The following is a 19,969-nucleotide window of genomic DNA, read 5'->3' on the forward strand; positions in this document are numbered from 1 at the left end:
TGAATATCCAGAATCAGGGATGGAGACTACTGGATTAAATATATACCGTGTGGTTAGGTTTAACTTTTTAAATTGACATATTCATGCTTCAGTCTATCAACCACAGTGAGTGGTAACTTCTCGTCTTGGTTAACCGACCTTCGTCATATCATGAATTTAAAATAAAATGTAAGGGAAGTAAGGGAACTTTGTCTCATGTATAACGTTTTAGAACAAAACACACCTGCAAGAGGTTTGTGACGTAGCAAGGTACTAGGTCAACCCTCGGTCGAGTTCCTGGCTAACTAGATGTGCAGGTGTTGCATTGCATCAACCAATGTTTCACCATTGTTCAGTGCCTTCAGAAAGTATTCACACCCCTTGATTTTGTCCCACATTTTGTTGTGTTACAGCCTGAATTTAAAATGGATGAAATTTTGATTTTTTTTTTGTCACTGGCTAACACACAATATCCCATAATGTCAAAGTGGAATTATGTTTTTAGAATGAATTAAACATGAAAAGCTGAAATGTCTTGAGTCAATAAGTATTCAACCCCTTTGTTATGGAAAGCCAAAATAGGTTCAGGAGTAAAAATTGGCTTAACACGTCACGTAATAAGTTCCATGGACTCGCTCTGTGTGCAATAATAGTGTTTAACATAATTTTTGAATTACTACCTCATCTCTGTACCCCACATGTACAATTATCTGTAAGGTCCCTCAGTCGAGCAGTGGATTTCAAACACAGATTCAACCACAAAGGTTTTCCAATGCCTCCCAAATAATGGCACCTATTGGTAGATGGGTAAAAATAAAAAGCAGACATTGAATATCCTTTTGAGCATGGTGAAGTTATTACTTACACTTTGGATAGTGTATCAATACACCCAGTCACTACAAAGATACAGGCGTCCTTCCAAACTTAGTTGCTGGAGAGGAAGGAAACCGTTCAGGGATTTCACCATGAGGCTAATGGTGACAGTTACAGAGTTTAATGGCAGTGATAGGAGAAAACTGAGGGTGGATCAACGACATTGTAGCTACTCCACAATACTAACCTTACTGACAGAGGGAAAAGAAGGAAGCCTGTACAGAATAAAAATATTCCAAAACATGCATCCTGTTTGCAACAAGACACTAAAGTAATACTGCAAAAAATGTCGCAAAGCAATTCACTTTTTGTCCTGAATACAAAGTGTTATGTTTGGGGCAAATCCAATACAACACATTACTGAGTAACACTCCTCATACTTTTAAGCATAGTGGTGGCTGCTTTATGTTATGGGTATACTTGTAATTGTTATGGACTGGGGAGTTTTTCAGGATAAAAAATAAACTTACAGACAAAATCCTAGAGGTCAACTTGGTTCAGTCTGCTTTTCACCAGACACTGGGAGATGAATTCACCTTCCAGTAGGACAATAACCTAAAACACAAGGCCAAATCTACACAGGAGTTGCTTACCAAGAAGTCATTGAATCTTCCTGAGTGGCCGAGTTACAGTTTTGGCTTATACAGTTGAAGTCGGAAGTTTACATACACTTAGGTTGGAGTCATTAAAACTCGTTTTTCAACCACTCTACAAATTTCTTGTTAACAAAATATAGGTTTTAGGAGGTCGGTTAGGACATCTTTTTGTGCATGACACAAGTAATTTTTCAAACAATTGTTTACAGACACAGTGAATTTTATGTGAAATAATCTAGCACAATTCCAGTTGGTCAGAAGTTTACATACACTAAGTTGACTGTGCCTTTAAACAGCTTGGAAAAAGCTTTAGAAGCTTTTGATTGACATAATTTGAGTCAATTGAAGGTTTACCTGTGGATGTATTTCAAGGCCTTCAAACGCAGTGCTTCTTTGCTTGACATCATGGGAAAATCGAAAGAAGTCAGCCAAGACTTCAGAAAATACCACTCAGGAAGGAGACGCGTTCTGTCTCCTAGAGATGAACGCACTTTGGTGTCGAAAAGTGCAAATCAATCCCAGAACAACAGCAAAGTACCTTGTGAAGATGCTGGAGGAAACAGGTACAAAAGTATCTATATCCACTGGAAAACAAGTCCTATATCGACATAACCTGAAAGGCCGCTCAGCAAGGAAGAAGCCACTGCTCCAAAACAGCTATAAGAAAGCCAGACTACGGTTTGCAACTGCACATGGGGACAAAGATCGTACTTTTTGGAGAAATGTCCTCTGGTTTGATGAAACAAAAATAGAACTGTTTGGCCGTAATGACCACCGTTATGTTTGGAGGAAAAAGGGGGAGGCTTGTAAGCCGAAGAACACCATCCCAACCGTGAAGCACGGGGGTGGCAGCATCATGTTGTGGGGGTGCTTTGCTGCAGGAGGGACTGTTGCACTTTACAAAATAGATGGCATCATGAGGTAGGAGAAGTAGGTGGATATATTGAAGCAACATCTCAAGACATCAGTCAGGAAGTTGAAGCTTGGTCGCAAATGGGTCTTCCAAATGGACAATGACCCCAAGCATACTTCCAAAGCTGTGGCAAAATGGCTTAAGGACAAAAAGTCAAGATATTGGAGTGGCCATCACAAACCCCTGACCTCAATCCTATAGAAAATTTGTGGGCAGAACTGAAAAAGCGTGTGCGAGCAAGGAGGCCTACAAACCTGACTCAGTTACACCAGCTCTGTCAGGAGGAATGGGCCAAAATTCACCCAACTTATTATGGGAAGCTTGTGGAAGGCTACCCGAAACGTTTGACCCAAGTTAAACCATTTAAAGGCAATGCTACCAAATACTAATTGAGTGAATGTAACTTCTGACCCACTGGGAATGTGATGAAAGAAATAAAAGCTGAAATAAATCATTCTCTCTACTATTATTCTGACATTTCATTCTTAAAATAAAGTGGTGATCCTAACTGACCTAAGACGGGATTTTTACTAGGATTAAATGTCAGGAATTGTGAAAAACTGAATTTAAATGTATTTGGCTAAGGTGTTTGTAAACTTGTGACTTCAACTGTATCTACTTGAAAATCTATGCAAGACCTGAAAATGGTTGTCTAGCAATGATCAACAACTAATTTGACAGAGCTTGAAGAATTTTGAAAAGATTAACAGGCAAATGCTGCATAATCCAGGTGTGGAAAGCTCTTAGAGACTGACTCAGAAAGACACACCTGTAATCGCTGCCAAAGGTGCTTCTACAAAGTATTGACTCAGGGGTGTGTGTGATATTTATGTATTTCAGTTTCAATATATGTGCAAAAATGTATAAAAACATGTTTTCACTTTGTCATTATGGGGTTTTGTGTGTAGATGGGTGAGAAAAAAATAATATTAAATCAAGTTTGAATTCAGGCTATAACACAACAGAATGTGGAATAAGTCAAGGGGTATGAATACTTTCTGAAGGCACTGTAAGCATTGTCCGGGAACTTTGTCTCATGAATTACGTTTTGACATCCAACACACCTGCAAGAGGTTTTTGACATAGCATGCTGATAGGTCATCAGATACCTTTCCAGGCTGGGTAAGATCTGACACACTTTTTCAATGTAGTCGGGCAAAAACCTTCAACATTTTTCAGTAAACCATTTAAAACCCCTTTATTCATAGGCTACTTTTGGCTAAGGATCAGGATAAAAGGACGCAAATATGCGATGCTGCTAAACCAGCCTTAATTAAGGTGAAGGTAGGCTATGCTTGGTTTTTAATCAAATTAAACGAAATAGGGGGGAAACAATTTTATTTTATGTTTCTGCATACGAGATTCACTGGCACAAAAGGCTCTCCTTCCATGGCACTGTGAGTCGTGGCTGGATAGGCTGCGCTTCCGCTCTCAAAATCCATGACATTATCAACAGCGTTGCCATTAAGTTCTGCTTTTTGTGGGTCTTATAACCTCACATTAGTGCCACCTGAAATTGTCACTTTTGCGCTTGTTTTTAAGGACACACCTCATATTGTCACCCCTACCACCTCAGCGCAAGTGAGCTGATGTTAGAAATATAAATTGCCGAATCTGGCATTAGGGCTGGAAAGACCCGTTTACATGACGAAATTACAAACTAAAACGCATTTGACACTTGTGCCTCCTTCGCGCAAGCCCGAAAATAAAGCCCTCATTCTGTTAGCTGAGAGATTTTAAATTGGTACTGAACGTGATGCCACAGATGTCTAGCAGGTGGTTTGTGATGTATGCTCAGTGTATTGATAGGGTCAAGGTTGTGGGTCTCTCTCACTCTGTCTCTATCCATCCCTCTGTGCACTCACACTTAGAAATGTACACACAAACTCATACACACGAGTATAACCTTAACTGCAGGTGTACACATACAAACAAAAAATCTGCAAAAAATGAAACGTCCCTTTTTCAGGACCCTGGCTTTCAAAGATAATTCGCAAAAATCCAAATAACTTCACAGATCTAAATTGTAAAGGGTTTAACCTCTCTCGGGCAGGTGGGACGGTAGCGTCTCACCTGGCCAACAGCCGGTGAAATTGCGGAGCGCCAAATTCAAAATTGCTAATATAAAAAATTCATGAAAATACAAGTGTCATACATGATTCTTTAGCTTAGAATCTTGGTAATCGAACCGCGTGGTCCAATTTACAGTAGGCTTTACGGCGAAAGCATAGCATTTGATTGTGAGGCGCTGTCCTCAGACATACAGTGGGGAGAACAAGTATTTGATACACTGCCGATTTTGCAGGTTTTCCTGCTTACAAAGCATGTAGAGGTCTGTAATTTTTATCATAGGTACACTTCAACTGTGACAGATGGAATCTAAAACAAAAATCCAGAAAATCACATTGTATGATTTTTAAGTAATTAATTTGCATCTGCGTGAACGTGCCTTAGGCATGCTGCAAGGAGGCATGAAGACTGCAGATGTGGCCAGGTCCGTACTGTGAGACGCCTAAGACAGCACTGCAGGGAGACAGGATGGACAGCTGATCGTAATCGCAGTGGCAGACCACGTGTAACAACACCTGCACAGGATTGGTACATCTGAAAATCACACCTGCGGGACAGGTACAGGATGGCAACAACAACTGCCCGAGTTACACCAGGAACGCACACTCCATCAGTGCTCAGACTGTCCGCAAAAGCCTGAGAGAGGCTGGACTGAGGGCTTGTAGGCCTGTTGTAAGGCAGGTTCTCACCAGACATCACCGGCAACAACGTCGCCTATGGGCACAAACCCACCGGTGCTGGACCAGACAGGACTGGCAAAAAGTGCTCTTCACTGACGAGTCGCGGTTTTGTCTCACCAGGGGTGATGGCCGGATTCGCGTTTATCGTCGAAGGAATGAGCGTTACACCGAGGCCTGTACTCTAGAGCGGGATCGATTTGGAGGTGGAGGGTCCATCACAGTCTGGGGCGGTGTGTCAGCATCATCGGACTGAGCTTGTTGTCATTGCAGGCAATCTCAACGCTGTGCGTTACATGTGGTACCCTTCCTGCAGGCTCATCCTGACATGACCCTCCAGCATGACAATGCCACCAGCCATACTGCTTGATCTGTGCGTGATTTCCTGCAAGACAGAAATGTCAGTGTTCTGCCATGGCCAGCGAAGAGCCCGGATCTCAATCCCATTGAGCACGTCTGGGACCTGTTGGATCGGAGGGTGAGGGCAAGGGCCATTCCCCCCAGAAATGTCTGGGAACTTGCAGGTGCCTTGGTGGAAGAGTGGGGTAACATCTTACAGCAAGAACTGGCTAATCTGGTGCAGTCCATGAGGAGGAGATGCACTGCAGTACTTAATGCAGCTGGTGGCCACACTAGATACTGACTGTTACTGTTACTTTTGATTTTGACCCCCCCTTTGTTCAGGGACACATTATTCAATTTCTGTTAGTCACATGTCTGTGGAGCTTGTTCAGTTTATGTCTCAGTTGTTGAATCTTGTTATGTACATACACATTTTTACACATGTTAAGTTTGCTGAAAATAGACGCAGTTAACAATGAGTGGACATTTCTTTTTTTGCTGAGTTTACATACGGTTGGAAATCAGGAAACTCAAGCTACGGTATTGACATTTTGTTCTATTATATTCTACTTCACTTACTAGCATTGCACTTCTTGGCTGAACTCCCTATACTAGAATGTAGAGGTCGACCCATTATGATTTTTCAACGCCAATACCGATACCGATTTATTGGAGGACCAAAAAAAAGCCGATACCGATTAATCGGACGATTTTTATATATATATATATATTTGTAATAATGACAATTACAGAAATACTAAATGAACAATGAACCCTTTTATTTTAACTTAATATAATACATAAATAAAATCTATTTAGTCTCAAATAAATAATGAAACATGTTCACTTTGGTTTAAATAATGCAAAAACATTGTTGGAGAAGTAAAAGTGCAATATGTGCCATGTAAAAAAGCTAACCTTGCTCAGAACATATGAAAGCTGGTGGTTCAATATTTGTCTTTGTTTCTTGGGACCTAGGACAAGCATCTCTGTTTTGTCCGAGTTTAAAAGTAGAACATTTGCAGCCATCCACTTACTTATGTCTAAAACACAGGCTTCCAGCGAGGGCTTTTGGGGCTTCACCAGGTTTCATTGAAATGTACAGCTGTGTGTCATCCGCATAGCAGTTAAAGTTAAAATTATGTTTCCGAATGACATCACCAAAAGGTAAAATATATAGTGAAAACAATTGTGGTCCTAAAACGGAACCTTGAGGAACACCGAAATGTACAGTTGATTTGTCAGAGGACAAACCATCAACAGAGACAAACTGATATCTTTCCGACAGATAAGATCTAAACCAGGCCAGAACTTGTCTGTGTAGACCAATTTGGGTTTCCAATCTCTCCAAAAGAATGTGGTGATCGATGGTATCAAAAGCAGCACTAAGGTCTAGGAGCATCATTTACCACCTTTACAAGTGCAGTCTCAGTGCTATGATGGGGTCTAAAACCAGACAGAAGCTTTTCGTATACATTGTTTGTCTTCAGGAAGGCAGTGAGTTGCAGCTCAACAGCTTTTTCAATTTCTTTGAGAGGAATGGGAGATTCGATATAGGCCGATAGTTTTTTATATTTTCTGGGTCAAGGTTTGGCTTTTTCAAGAGAGGCTTTATTACTGCCACTGTTAGTGAGTTTGGTACACATCCGGTGGATAGAGAGCCGTTTATTATGTTCAACATAGGAGGGCCAAGCACAGGAAGCAGCTCTTTCAGTAGTTTAGTTGGAATAGGGTCCAGTATGCAGCTTGAAGGTTTAGAGGCCATGATTATTTTCATCATTGTGTCAAGAGATATAGTACTAAAATACTTGATCCTAGGTCCTGGCAGAGTTGTGCAGACTCAGGACAACTGAGCTTTGGAGGAATACGCAGATTTAAACAGGAGTCCGCAATTTGCTTTCTAATGATCATGATCTTTTCCTCAAAGAAGTTCATGAATTTATCACTGCTGAAGTGAAAGCCATCCTCTCTTGGGGAATGCTGCTTTTTAGTTAGCTTTGTGACAGTATCAAAAATAAATTTTGGATTGTTCTTATATTCCTCAATTAAGTTGTAAAAATAGGATGATCGAGCAGCAGTGAGGGCTCTTCAATACTGCATGGTACTGTCTTTCCAAGCTAGTCGGAAGACTTCCAGTTTGGTGTGGCGCCATTTCCGTTCCAATTTTCTGGAAGCTTGCTTCAGAGCTCGGGTATTTTCTGTATACCAGGGAGCTAATTTCTTATGACAAATGTTTTTTGTTTTTAGGGGTGCGACTGTATCTAGGGTATTGCGCAAGGTTAAATTGAGTTCCTCAGTTAGGTGGTTAACTGATTGTTGTACTCTGAAGTCCTTGGGTAGGTGGAGGGAGTCTGGAAGGGCATCTAGGAATCTTTGGGTTGTCCGAGAATTTATAGCACGACTTTTGATGATCCTTGGTTGGGGTCTGAGCAGATTATTTGTTGCGATTGCAAACGTAATAAAATGGTCGTCCAATAGTCTAGGATTATGAGGAAAAACACTAAGGTCCACAACATTTATTCCACGGGACAAAACTCGGTCCAGAGTATGACTGTGGCAGTGAGTAGGTCCGGAGACGTTGGACAAAACCCACTGAGTCGATGATGGCTCCGAAGCCTTTTGGAGTGGGTCTGTGGACTTTTCCAAGTAAATATTAAAGTCACCAAAAATGTGAATATTATCTGCTATGACGACAAGGTCCGATAGGAATTCAGGTAACTCAGTAAGGAACGCTGTATATGGCCCAGGAGGCATGTAAAGAGTAGCTATAAAAAGTGATTGAGTAGGCTGCATAGATTTCATGACTAGAAGCTCAAAAGACAAAAACATATATTTTTTTGTAAATTGATATTTGCTATCATAAATGTTAGCAACACCTCCACCTTTGCGGGATGCGCGTGGGATATGGTCACTAGTGTAACCAGGAGGTGAGGCCTCATTTAACACAGTAAATTCATCAGGCTTAAGCCATGTTTCAGTCAGGCCAATCACATCAAGATTATGATCAGTGATTAGTTCATTGACTATAACTGCCTTGGAAGTGAGGGATCTAACATTAAGTAGCCTATTTTGAGATGTGAGGTATCACAATCTCTTTCAATAATGGCAGGAATGGAGGAGGTCTTTATTCCAGTGAGATTGCTAAGGCGAACACCACCATGTTTAGTTTTGCCCAACCTAGGTCGAGGCACAGACACAGTCTCAATGGGGATAGCTGAGCTGACTACACTGACTGTGCTAGTGGCAGACTCCACTAAGCTGGCAGGCTGGCTAACAGCCTGCTGCCTGGCCTGCACCCTATTTCATTGTGGAGCTAGAGGAGTTAGAGCCCTGTCTATGTTCGTAGATAAGATGAGAGCACCCCTCCAGCTAGGATGGAGTCTGTCACTCCTCAACAGGCCAGCCTTGGTCCTGTTTGTGGGTGAGTCCCAGAAAGAGGGCCAATTATCTACAAATTCTATCTTTTGGGAGGGGCAGAAAACAGTTTTCAACCAGCGATTGAGTTGTGAGACTCTGATGTAGAGCTCATTACTCTCCCTAACTGGGAGGGGTCAGAGACAATTACTCGATGCCGACACATCTTTCTAGCTGATTTACACGCTGAAGATATGTTGCGCTTGGTGACCTCTGACTGTTTCATCCTAACATCGTTGGTGCCGACGTGGATAACAATATCCCTATACTCTCTACACTCGCCAGTTTTAGCTTTAGCCAGCACCATCTTCAGATCAGCCTTAATGTCGGTAGCCCGGCCCCCTGGTAAACAGTGTATGATCGCTGGATGATTCGTTTTAAGTCTAATACTGCAGGTAATGGAGTCGCCAATGACTAGGGTTTTCAATTTGTCAGAGCTAATGGTTGGAGGCTTCGGCGTCTCAGACCCGGTAACGGGAGGAGTAGAGACCAGAGAAGGCTCGGCCTCTGACTCCGACTCGCTGCTTAATGGGGAGAACCAGTTGAAAGTTTCTGTCGGCTGAATGAGCGACACCGGTTGAGCATTCCTTTAGCATTTCCCTCCAGAAGCCATGAGAAATTTGTCCGGCTGCGGGGACTGTGCGAGGGGATTTATACTACCATCTGTACTTACTGGTGGCACCGACGCTGTTTCATCCTTTCCCACACTGAAATCTTAAGCTGGGCATGCAGCACAGCTATCCTCGCCGTATGGCGAACGTCCTCCTGTATATTATGAGTACAGCAACTGCAATTAGAAGGCATCATGTTAATGTTACTACTTAGCTTCGGCTGGTGGAGGTCCTGACAAACCACGTCCAGATAAAGCGTCCGGAGTGAAAAAGTTGAATGAGAAAAAGTTGAGCGAGGGAAAACAAAATATATAAACGGTAATTAAAAAGTAAAAACCGTAAAGTTGTCAGGTAGCAAAGTAAGGTGAGCAACAAAACGCACAGCAGCACGTAAACAAGTCTACAAGTTGTGACCAGAAATTTCAGAAACCAAGGCTGGTTAGTCTTGGTTACGTTGAGGGATAGGTTGTTATTCTGGCACCACCCAGCCAGGTCTCTGACCTCCCTGTAGGCTGTCTTGTCATTGTTGGTGATCAGGTCTACCACTGTTGTGTTGTCTGCAAACTTAATGATGGTGTTGGAGTCGTGCCTGGCCATGCAGTCATGGGTGAACAGGGAGTACAAGAGGGGACTGAGCACGCACCCCTGGGGGGCTCCAGTGTTGAGGATCAGCGTGGCAGATGTGTTGCTACCTACCCTCACCACCGCGGCCCGTCAGGAAGTCTAGGATCCAGTTGCAGAGGGAGGTGTTTAGTCCCAGGATCCTTAGCTTAGTGATGAGCTTTGAGTGTACTATGGTGTTGAACGCTGAGCTGTAGTCAATGAATAGCATTCTCACATAGGTGTTCCTTTTGTCCAGGTGGGAAAGGGCAGTGTGGAGTGCAATAGAGATTGCATCATCTGTGGATCTGTTTGGGCGGTATGCAAATTGGAGTGGGTCTAGGTTTTCTGGGATAATGGTGTTGATGTGAGCCCTTACCAGCCTTTCAAAACACTTCATGGCTACAGACATGAGTGCTACGGGTCTGTAGTCATTTAGGCAGGTTGCCTTCGTGTTCTTGGGCACAGGGACTATGGTGGTCTGCTTGAAACATGTTGGTATTACAGACTCAATCAGGGACATGTTGAAAATGTCAGTGAAGACACCTGCCAGTTGGTCAGCACATGCCCGGAGCACACATCCTGGTAATCCGTCTGGCCCTGCAGCCTTGTGAATGTTGACCTGTTTAAAGGTCTTACTCACATCAGCTAAGGCGAGCACAGTCGTCCGGAACAGCTGATGCTCTCATGCATGCCTCAGTGTTGCTTGCCTCAAAGCGAGCATAGAAGTGATTTAGCTCATCTGGTAGGCTCGTATCACTGGGCAGCTCGCGGCTGTGCTTCCCTTTGTAGTCTGTAATAGTTTGCAAGCCCTGCCACGTAAGGCGAGCGTCGGAGCCGGTGTAGTACGATTCAATCTTAGCTCTGTATTGACGCTTTGCCTGTTTGATGGTTCGTCGGAGGGCGTAGCAGGATTTCTTATAAGCTTCCGGGTTAAAGTCCCGCACCTTGAAAGCAGCAGCTCTACCCTTTAGCTCAGTGCGAATGTTGCCTGTAATCCATGGCTTCTGGTTGGGGTATGTACGTATAGTCACTGTGGGGATGTCATCCTCGATGCACTTATTGATAAAGCCAGTGACTGATGTGGTGTACTCCTCAATGCCATCGGAAGAATCCCGGAACATGTTCCAGTCTGTACTAGCAAAACAGTCCTGTAGTTTAGCATCTGCTTCATCTGACCACTTTTTTATAGACCGAGTCATTGGTGCTTCTTGCTTTAATTTTTGCTTGTACGCAGGAATCAGGAGGATAGAATTGTGGTCGGGTTTACCAAATGGAGGGCGAGGGAGAGCTTTGTACGCGTCTCTGTGTGTGGAGTACAGGTGATCTACAATTTTTTTTTCTCTGGTTGCACACTTAACATGTTGATAGAAATTGTGTAGAACTGATTTAAGTTTCCCTGCATTAAAGTCTCTGGCCACTAGGAACGCCGCCTCTGGTTGAGCGGTTTCCTGTTTGCTTATTTCTTTATACAGCTGAGTGCGGTCTTAGTGCCAGCATCCGTCTGTGGTGGTAAATAAACAGCCACGAAAAGTATAGCTGAAAACTCCCTAGGCAAGTAGTGTGGTCTGCAATTTATCACAAGATACTCTACTTCAGGCGAGCAAAATCTAGAGACGTCCTTAGATTTCGTGCACCAGCTGTTGTTTACAAATATGCACAGACTGCCCCCCCTCGTCTTACTGGAGTGTGCTGTTCTATCTTGCCGGTGCAGCGTATATCCCGCTAGCTGAATATCCATGTAATAAACACACAGAAATACAAGCCTTTGCATTTACATTACATTTACATCATTTAGCAGACGCTCTTATCCAGAGCGACTTACAAATTGGTGCATTCACCTTATGATATCCAGTGGAACAGCCACTTTACAATAGTACATTTTTTTTCTCTTTTTTTGTGGGGTGGGGGGGTTAGAAGGATTACTTTATCCTATCCTAGGTATTCCTTAAAGAGGTGGGGTTTCAGGTGTCTCCGGAAGGTGGTGATTGACTCCGCTGTCCTGGCGTCGTGAGGGAGCTTGTTCCACCATTGGGGTCCCAGAGCAGCGAACAGTTTTGACTGGGCTGAGCGGGAACTGTGCTTCCGCAGAGGTAGGGGGGCCAGCAGGCCAGAGGTGGATGAACGCAGTGCCCTTGTTTGGGTGTAGGGACTGATCAGAGCCTGAAGGTACGGAGGTGCCGTTCCCCTCACAGCTCCGTAGGCAAGCACCATGGTCTTGTAGCAGATGCGAGCTTCAACTGGAAGCCAGTGGAGTGTGCGGAGGAGCGGGGTGACGTGAGAGAACTTGGGAAGGTTGAACACCAGACGGGCTGCGGCGTTCTGGATGAGTTGTATGGGTTTAATGGCACAGGCAGGGAGCCCAGCCAACAGCGAGTTGTAGTAATCCAGACGGGAGATGACAAGTGCCTGGATTAGGACCTGCGCCTCTTCCTGTGTAAGGCAGGGTCGTACTCTGCGAATGTTGTAGAGCATGAACCTACAGGATCGGGTCACCGCCTTGATGTTAGCGGAGAACGACAGGGTGATGTCCAGGGTCACGCCAAGGCTCTTCGCACTCTGGGAGGAGGACACAATGGAGATGGCGAGATCATGGAACGGGCAGTCCTTCCCCGGGAGGAAGAGCAGCTCCGTCTTGCCGAGGTTCAGCTTGAGGTGGTGATCCATCATCCACACTGATATGTCTGCCAGACATGCAGAGATGCGATTCGCCACCTGGTTATCAGAAGGGGGAAAGGAGAAGATTAATTGTGTGTCGTCTGCGTAGCAATGATAGGAGAGACCATGTGAGTATATGACAGAGCCAAGTGACTTGGTGTATAGCGAGAATAGGAGAGGGCCTAGAACTGAGCCCTGGGGGACACCAGTGGTGAGAGCACGTGGTGCGGAGACAGATTCTCGCCACGCCACCTGGTAGGAGCGACCTGTCAGGTAGGACGCAATCCAAGAGTGAGCCGCGCCGGAGATGCCCAACTCGGAGAGGGTGGAGAGGAGGATCTGATGGTTCACAGTATCAAAGGCAGCAGATAGGTCTAGAAGGATGAGAGCAGAGGAGAGAGAGTTAGCTTTAGCAGTGCGGAGAGCCTCCGTGTCACAGAGAAGAGCAGTCTCAGTTGAATGTCCAGTCTTGAAACCTGACTGATTTGGATCAAGAAGGTCATTCTGAGAGAGATAGCAAGAGAGCTGGCCAAGGATGGCACGCTCAAGAGTTTTTGGTCATTAATAATGGTCAAATCCGGAAATTATAATTTCGAAAACAAAACGTTTATTCTTTCAGTGAAATACGGAACCATTCCGTCTTTTGTCAAACGGGTGGCAACCCCAAGTCTAAATATTGCTGTTACATTGCACAACCTTCAATGTTATGTCATAGTTATGTAAAATTCTGGCAAATTAATTACGGTCTTTGTTAGGAAGAAACACAGTTCGCAACGAGCCAGGCGGCCCAAACTGTTGCATATACCCTGACTCTGCTTGCACTGAACACAAGAGAAGTGACACAATTTCCCTAGTTAATGTTGCCTGCTAATATGCATTTATTTGAACTAAATATGTAGGTTTAAAGAAATATACTTCTCTGTATTGATTTTAAGAAAGGCATTGATGTTTATGGTTAGGTACATTTGTGCAACAAATGTGCTTTTTTCGCGAATGCGCTTTTGTTAAATCATCACCCTTTTGGCGAAGTTGAAGTAGGCTGTGATTCGATGATAAATTAACAGGCACCGCATTGATTATATGCAAAGCAGGACAAGCTAGTTAACCTAGTAATATCATCAACCATGTGTCGTTAACTAGTAGATTATGTGAAGATTGATTGATTTTTATAAGATAAGTTTAATGCTAGCTAGCAACTTACCTTGGCTCCTTGCAGCCACAAGGTCCTTTTGAAGCTGCACTCGCGTAACAGGTGGTCAGCCTGCCACGCAGTTTCCTCATGGATTGCAATGTAATTGGCCATAATCGGCGTCAAAAAGGCCAATTACCGATTGTTATGAAAACGTGAAATCGGCCCTAATTAATCGGCCATGACGATTAATCGGTCGACCTCTACTAGAATGTCCAGTGTACTTACTGTATCTTAGACAAAGTCCATTTGAAGTGAAAGGAGTAAACAGTCTGTGTTCCATGCTGTACAGAAGCAGACTGCCATCTGTTGGACAATAGAAAAACAGCAGTGTACTTTAACGTTGAAAAATGAGCATACATGATAAACTAATTGAGCAGCGTAACAGATGGGCTACTGTTAGTCAAGTGACAGTCCAGTACAGCATTGGTGTCCAAAGACCCATAAAAGAATGCACAACTTGTCGTACATTAACACAAATGGGGTATGGCAGCCGATGACCTTACAGAGTTCCACTTATTTCAGCAAAAAACAAGAAACTGCGGCTGCTGTGGGCTAAGGAACAAAAACACTCGACACTGGAAAATTGGAAAAACATTGCTTGGTCTGCTGAATCCCGGTTCATGTTGTTTCACGCTGATGGGAGGACTAGGGTATGGAGAAAACCACTAGTACATGCATCCATCATGCTGCGTGTCAACATTGCAGGCTGGTGGTGTGATGTTGTGGGGTGTGTTTTCATAGCACACATTGGTTCCCTTGATAAAATTGGAGCAACGTTTGAATGCCATAGGATATCTGAACATCATTGCCAATCAGGTGCATCCCTTCATGGCAGCAGTGAATACATTTTGTTCAGGAGGGTAATGCCCCATGCCACAAGGCTAGGATTATCCAGGAATGGTTCCAAGAACATGACAGGGAATTCAGCTTACTGCAGTGGCTTGCCCAGTCACCAGATCTCAATCAAATTGAGCATCTGTGGGACGAGACGGAACAGGCTATTCGGAGTAGAGATCCACCACCAGCCAACTTGACACAACTGTGGGAAGCATTGGAGTCAACATGGGCCAGCATCCCTGTGGAACGCTTTCGACACCTCGTAGAGTCCATGCCCCGACGAATCGAGGCTGTTCTGAGAACAAAGGGGGGTGCAACTCAAAATTAGGAAGGTGTTCCTAATATTTTGTACACTCAGTGTATATGTCAGGTTGTTGGTGCATTATGCTTTTCTTATAATGCTTCAAGTTTTAAACAGAAATAAGTGACCTGCTGATATGCTCATAAAGAAACCAATTAGCCTACATTGTGAGCATTTTCTGTGTTTCTATAGGCTCTGTGGCCTGTGTGAACCAGCACCACCTAGTGGTCAACTATGTCCATGACGTGAAGGACATCCTGCAGTTGTATGAGCTGTCCACTGGTGGTCTGGTTAGAGATCTGCCTCTGGACGTGGGCACTGTGGTGGGCCTCAGCTGTAAGAAGAAACACTCCGACTTCTTCTACAAGTTCACCTCCTTCACCACGCCAGGTACTGTACTGTCTCGCAGGGGATACCCAACTTATTTTGTGGTGTTAGATATATGAAAAGGATATGTCATTTATTGGGACTAACCTATGAACGAGGCTGATGTTCATTGGCATAACCTGAAGTGTTTATGCCTCCTTTTTTGTGTTTTCACCTAATTATGATTCATTACGGTTAATATCCTCACTAAGGAGTGACAGCTAACATTCAACACAAAGAAGACTAACTTTGAATACTACTGTTGAGTACCCTCTCTGCCAACTTTCTTTTCATCTCTAACCTTTGACCTCCTCATGACCTCAAACCCCTATGTGTGGTGTCCCTCCCAGGTGTGATCTACCACTGTGACCTGAGCAAGGCGTCTCCAGAACCCACAGTGTTCAGACAGGTGGAGGTGAAGGGTATTCAACAGGAGGACTATGAGACCAACCAGGTATGACAACAGCAGATTGCGTCTGTGCACAGTAACGACTTATAGTATCTCGACAATCTCAGTATGACAACATTGTTGTGTGTTTCAGGTGTTTTACCCCAGTAAGGATGGAACTAAAATCCCCATGTTTCTGGTGCACGCCCGGGGTCTAAAGAAGGACGGATCACATCCTGTCTTCCTGTATGGATACGGAGGTTTTGAGAACTCCATCCAACCATACTACAAGTTAGTATCACAATGCATGAATCTCCAGTGGAACGTTATGCATCTTTCCTCTCCAGGAATTCATAAGTATAATTCATCCAAATGACCTGTATTCTGTGTCGGTGTGATTTGAGTGACACCTGTCCTGTCTCTCTCTGTGTCTCTCTCTGTGTCTCTCTCTGTGTGCTCTCTCTGTGTGTCTCTCGCTGTGTGTCTCTCGCTGTGTGTCTCTCGCTGTGTGTCTCTCGCTGTGTGTCTCTCGCTGTGTGTCTCTCGCTGTGTCTCTCGCTGTGTCTCTCGCTGTGTCTCTCGCTGTGTCTCTCGCTGTGTCTCTCGCTGTGTCTCTCGCTGTGTCTCTCGCTGTGTCTCACTCTGTGTCTCACTCTGTGTCTCACTCTGTGTCTCACTCTGTGTCTCACTCTGTGTGTGTGTCAGTGTTCCATACCTGCTTTTTGTCAGACACCTGGGGGGAATCCTGGCTGTAGCCAACATCAGAGGAGGAGGGGAGTACGGACAGACCTGGCACAAAGGTACTGTATCTTCACCGCATAAAGACACATAGAAATAGCTTGATTTAACCTAAAACTATGGGCTGTGATTCGCTAGTCTATTTTACGAGCACAGCTTTTCACTATTTTGCCTTCACCTTTCATCCTCGGGTGGGGCAAATAAGATGAGCAGGAAACTACTATAGTTATGACTATTGAGATCCAGCCCCAGTCTATCTCTGTAGCCCAGTTGGTAGAGCATGGCGCCGCTTTGGCAGTTGCAACGCCAGGATAGTGGGTTCGATTCCCGGGACCACCTGCACGTAAAATGTATGCATGGCTTGCATGCTTTGGTTAAAAATGTCTGCTAAATGGCATATATTATTAATATTATAATAATAATAATATCTATAGACTATGGCTGTATCCTGTTGAGTTGAATTGCTGTCTCTGTCTAGGTGGTATCCTGGGGAACAAGATGAATTGCTTTGATGACTTCCAGTGTGCAGCAGAGTATCTGATCCAAGAGAACTACACCACAGCCAGCCGCATAGCCATCAACGGAGCCTCCAATGGGGGACTGCTCGTGGGTATGGAGAGGGGGGATGGGGAAGTGTGTGTGTGTGTGTGTGTGTGTGTGTGTGGGTGTGTGTGTTTAAAGACCATCTTTCTAAATTGTCTCCTAGTTCAATCAGTCATTACTGTATTATCTATTTTCATTTTTTTATATCTTCAGTATGATTGTTAATTTAAAATCCATCCAATAGTAGTTAGCTACTTAGCTTCAATTAATTCAGTGATTACACAGCACATTAAACAGTAGTAAGCTACATGATTTAGAAAGACTGCCAACCATATGGCATTGTACAAACCCAACTAAAGTGTTCTTCCCTATTTTAATTGGCCATTTAGGAAAGATTGGATGTTGTTGTAGTGTGTGTGACGGTCAAAGAGTGAGTTGGGTATGTTTTAAGAAGTATAATTATGCGTGTAACAAGTGTAAGACAGGCCTCTCTCTCTCTCACAACACACTGAGAATCTCACTGCCGATAGGTACTTATCACAGTGGGAGACCGTTCCTTTACTTGCTAGAACAAATCAGAACCTGCTGTGTGCCAACCCACCCTTATTAAAAAAAAGATTGCAGTATGTTGCAAATACTGCATCCAAAATAACAGTTGATTGCAGTTACTGCACTTTCACTGCACATTTAAAACTGCAATCTTTTTTTTTTTGTAAGAGCAGTAGCAACACACCTACCAATTCAATTCTTGTTAGTGGACAACAACGTGACTTTGAGCCAGTCAGAGAGCAGGAACCCCCACGTGGGGAAGCCCCCAAAAAAAGAGGGCATTGTCTCCACGGATGAGCCAGTCACACTTCATATGCAACGTAGGCTATGGGATGGTAGCTAGCTATGTGCACAGACGCAATGCACACAACACTAAATACTTCCTCCAAGCTAGCTAACCACTGTAGCTATTATTAACGTTATAATTAAATCACAATGGTTAGTTTTCATGAAACAGCTTCCTGTGTTAGCTGCCGAGTTAGTGCAGTGTCCTTAGCTAGCTATCTAGTAATGTTGTGCTAGCTAGCAAATATGCTAAACATTTTTGCTATGGGCTGGCAGTATGGGATTATGGAGAGTGAATTAAATGTGTTCTTTGTCATCTTGCTAGGTAGTTATCTGGCTAGTATCAACAAGTGCTTTCTACAAAATAACAACATTAGCACAGCCAGCTTGGAATCTAGACCATAAGCAATACACATGGATATGCATTGCCAAACAACACTGCTGCCACTTCCTGGTTTGGACACCGGTGTGTCTTGAGATTTAACTCTTTCACTCACACACACCCAGCGGCATGTGTGAACCAACGTCCGGACCTGTTCGGTTGTGCTGTGGCTGAAGTTGGGGTGATGGACATGCTCAAGTTCCACAAGTTCACCATTGGCCACGCCTGGACCACTGACTACGGCTGCGCAGACCACCCTGAGCAGTTCAAATGGCTCATCAAGTAAGTCTGGCAAACTCAAACACACACACACACATTAAACATACATCACATACTGAACATGACCATAACTGCATTGGACGCCGCGTTCTAGCTCTGCACATGCACTTCGTAATTTGTACAATAAATACATTCTCCCTCCCTCCTCTCCCCTCTCACCCTCAGGTACTCCCCTCTTCACAACCTCCCCCCTAGCCCTTACGCTGGCACTGCCTACCCTGCCATGCTCCTACTGACTGCCGACCATGACGACCGGGTGGTGCCCCTCCACACCCTGAAGTACTGTGCCACACTGCAGCACGGTGTGGGCAGCAGCCCCGGGCAGCGCCAGCCTCTCATGGTCAGGGTGGACACCCGCAGCGGTCATGGAGCGGGCAAGCCTACTGCTAAGGCCATCCTGGAGGATACACACATCTTCTCCTTCATCGCCCAGACACTGGGGCTGAGCTGGAGAGAGTGAGTGAGGGAGGCAGGGAGGCAGGGAGGAGAGGTCGAAGGGGGAGGAGAAAAGGGGAGGGAAAAGGTAAAGGAAAAGTGAGAAAAAGAGGAGTAGCAGGAGAGATTAGCAGAAACAGAGGAGGTTAGGAGAGAGGAATGGGGAGGGAAATTTAAGGAGTGGAGGGAGGATGAGACTGGGAAAACAGGTGATGTTTGACAAACTGATACTGTACACTATAAAACCCCACAGTGGACGTGTCATAATACCCATAAAATCTAACAGTCAAACAGGGAAATGGTTCCAATTGTTTTTCCACCATTCATTTTTCCCATAGGGGTTTTAGAAACACTTCAAATAAGGGCTGTGTTTTGTGTAGGCTTACCCTGCTGTGATGTTTTGATAACTTATCAATATATTCACTTTATTTTGTATAAATAAAATGTTATTTCTACGATTGTTTTGCCAATTGTACATCATTTATCACTTTTTCCTGTAATGGAATATTTTTGTGGGTAAGACTGCTTCCACTTAATTCTCTAGGATGCAATGCACTTGTCCTCTATACACAGTAGGTGGCAGTATGTTACAGTGGAATAGCTCTATGGAGCTTCAGTTCCTGACTGTGCAACCTTAGCTGTCCGCCAGACTGCCCTGATTTCCAATACAATGATAAACAGTCCTCACCAATGACAGTCTTATCAAACCCTATTCAGAGAAAAATAAGCACAAAATGTATACCTTGGCTTTCTCCATTGTGCCATCCACCGTAGCCATAACGCATTTAGCTTTTTGAAAATGCACCCATTTCAAGGTCTTTCAGCTTATTAGCTGTAAATGTGTTTATACAAGTGCTCTCTCTGTATTGAAAGACAAGGCAAAATGAAAAGCAGTGCTGTCATTCGTTGCATTATATGGGGGTTCATTCAGTCGTACTCTA

At 44.2% G+C, this 19,969-nt stretch overlaps 1 protein-coding gene across 1 annotated transcript in view; it reads left to right on the forward strand.

Moving 5' to 3' along the window:
- ppce (Prolyl endopeptidase) overlaps window positions 1-19,483 on the forward strand; it is a 40,729-nt gene extending 21,246 nt beyond the window's left edge. The window contains 7 exon segments of the mRNA NM_001173865.1: window positions 15,256-15,453; window positions 15,780-15,883; window positions 15,972-16,108; window positions 16,523-16,617; window positions 17,034-17,165; window positions 18,440-18,596; window positions 18,759-19,483. Coding sequence (NP_001167336.1) covers window positions 15,256-15,453; window positions 15,780-15,883; window positions 15,972-16,108; window positions 16,523-16,617; window positions 17,034-17,165; window positions 18,440-18,596; window positions 18,759-19,053 — 1,118 coding nt within the window. The 3' untranslated portion in view covers window positions 19,054-19,483.
- The last annotated feature ends 486 nt before the right edge of the window (window positions 19,484-19,969 follow it).

This window comes from Salmo salar, chromosome 14, assembly GCF_965601325.2.
Source record: "Salmo salar chromosome 14, fSalSal1, whole genome shotgun sequence".
Taxonomy (NCBI): Eukaryota; Metazoa; Chordata; class Actinopteri; order Salmoniformes; family Salmonidae; genus Salmo; species Salmo salar.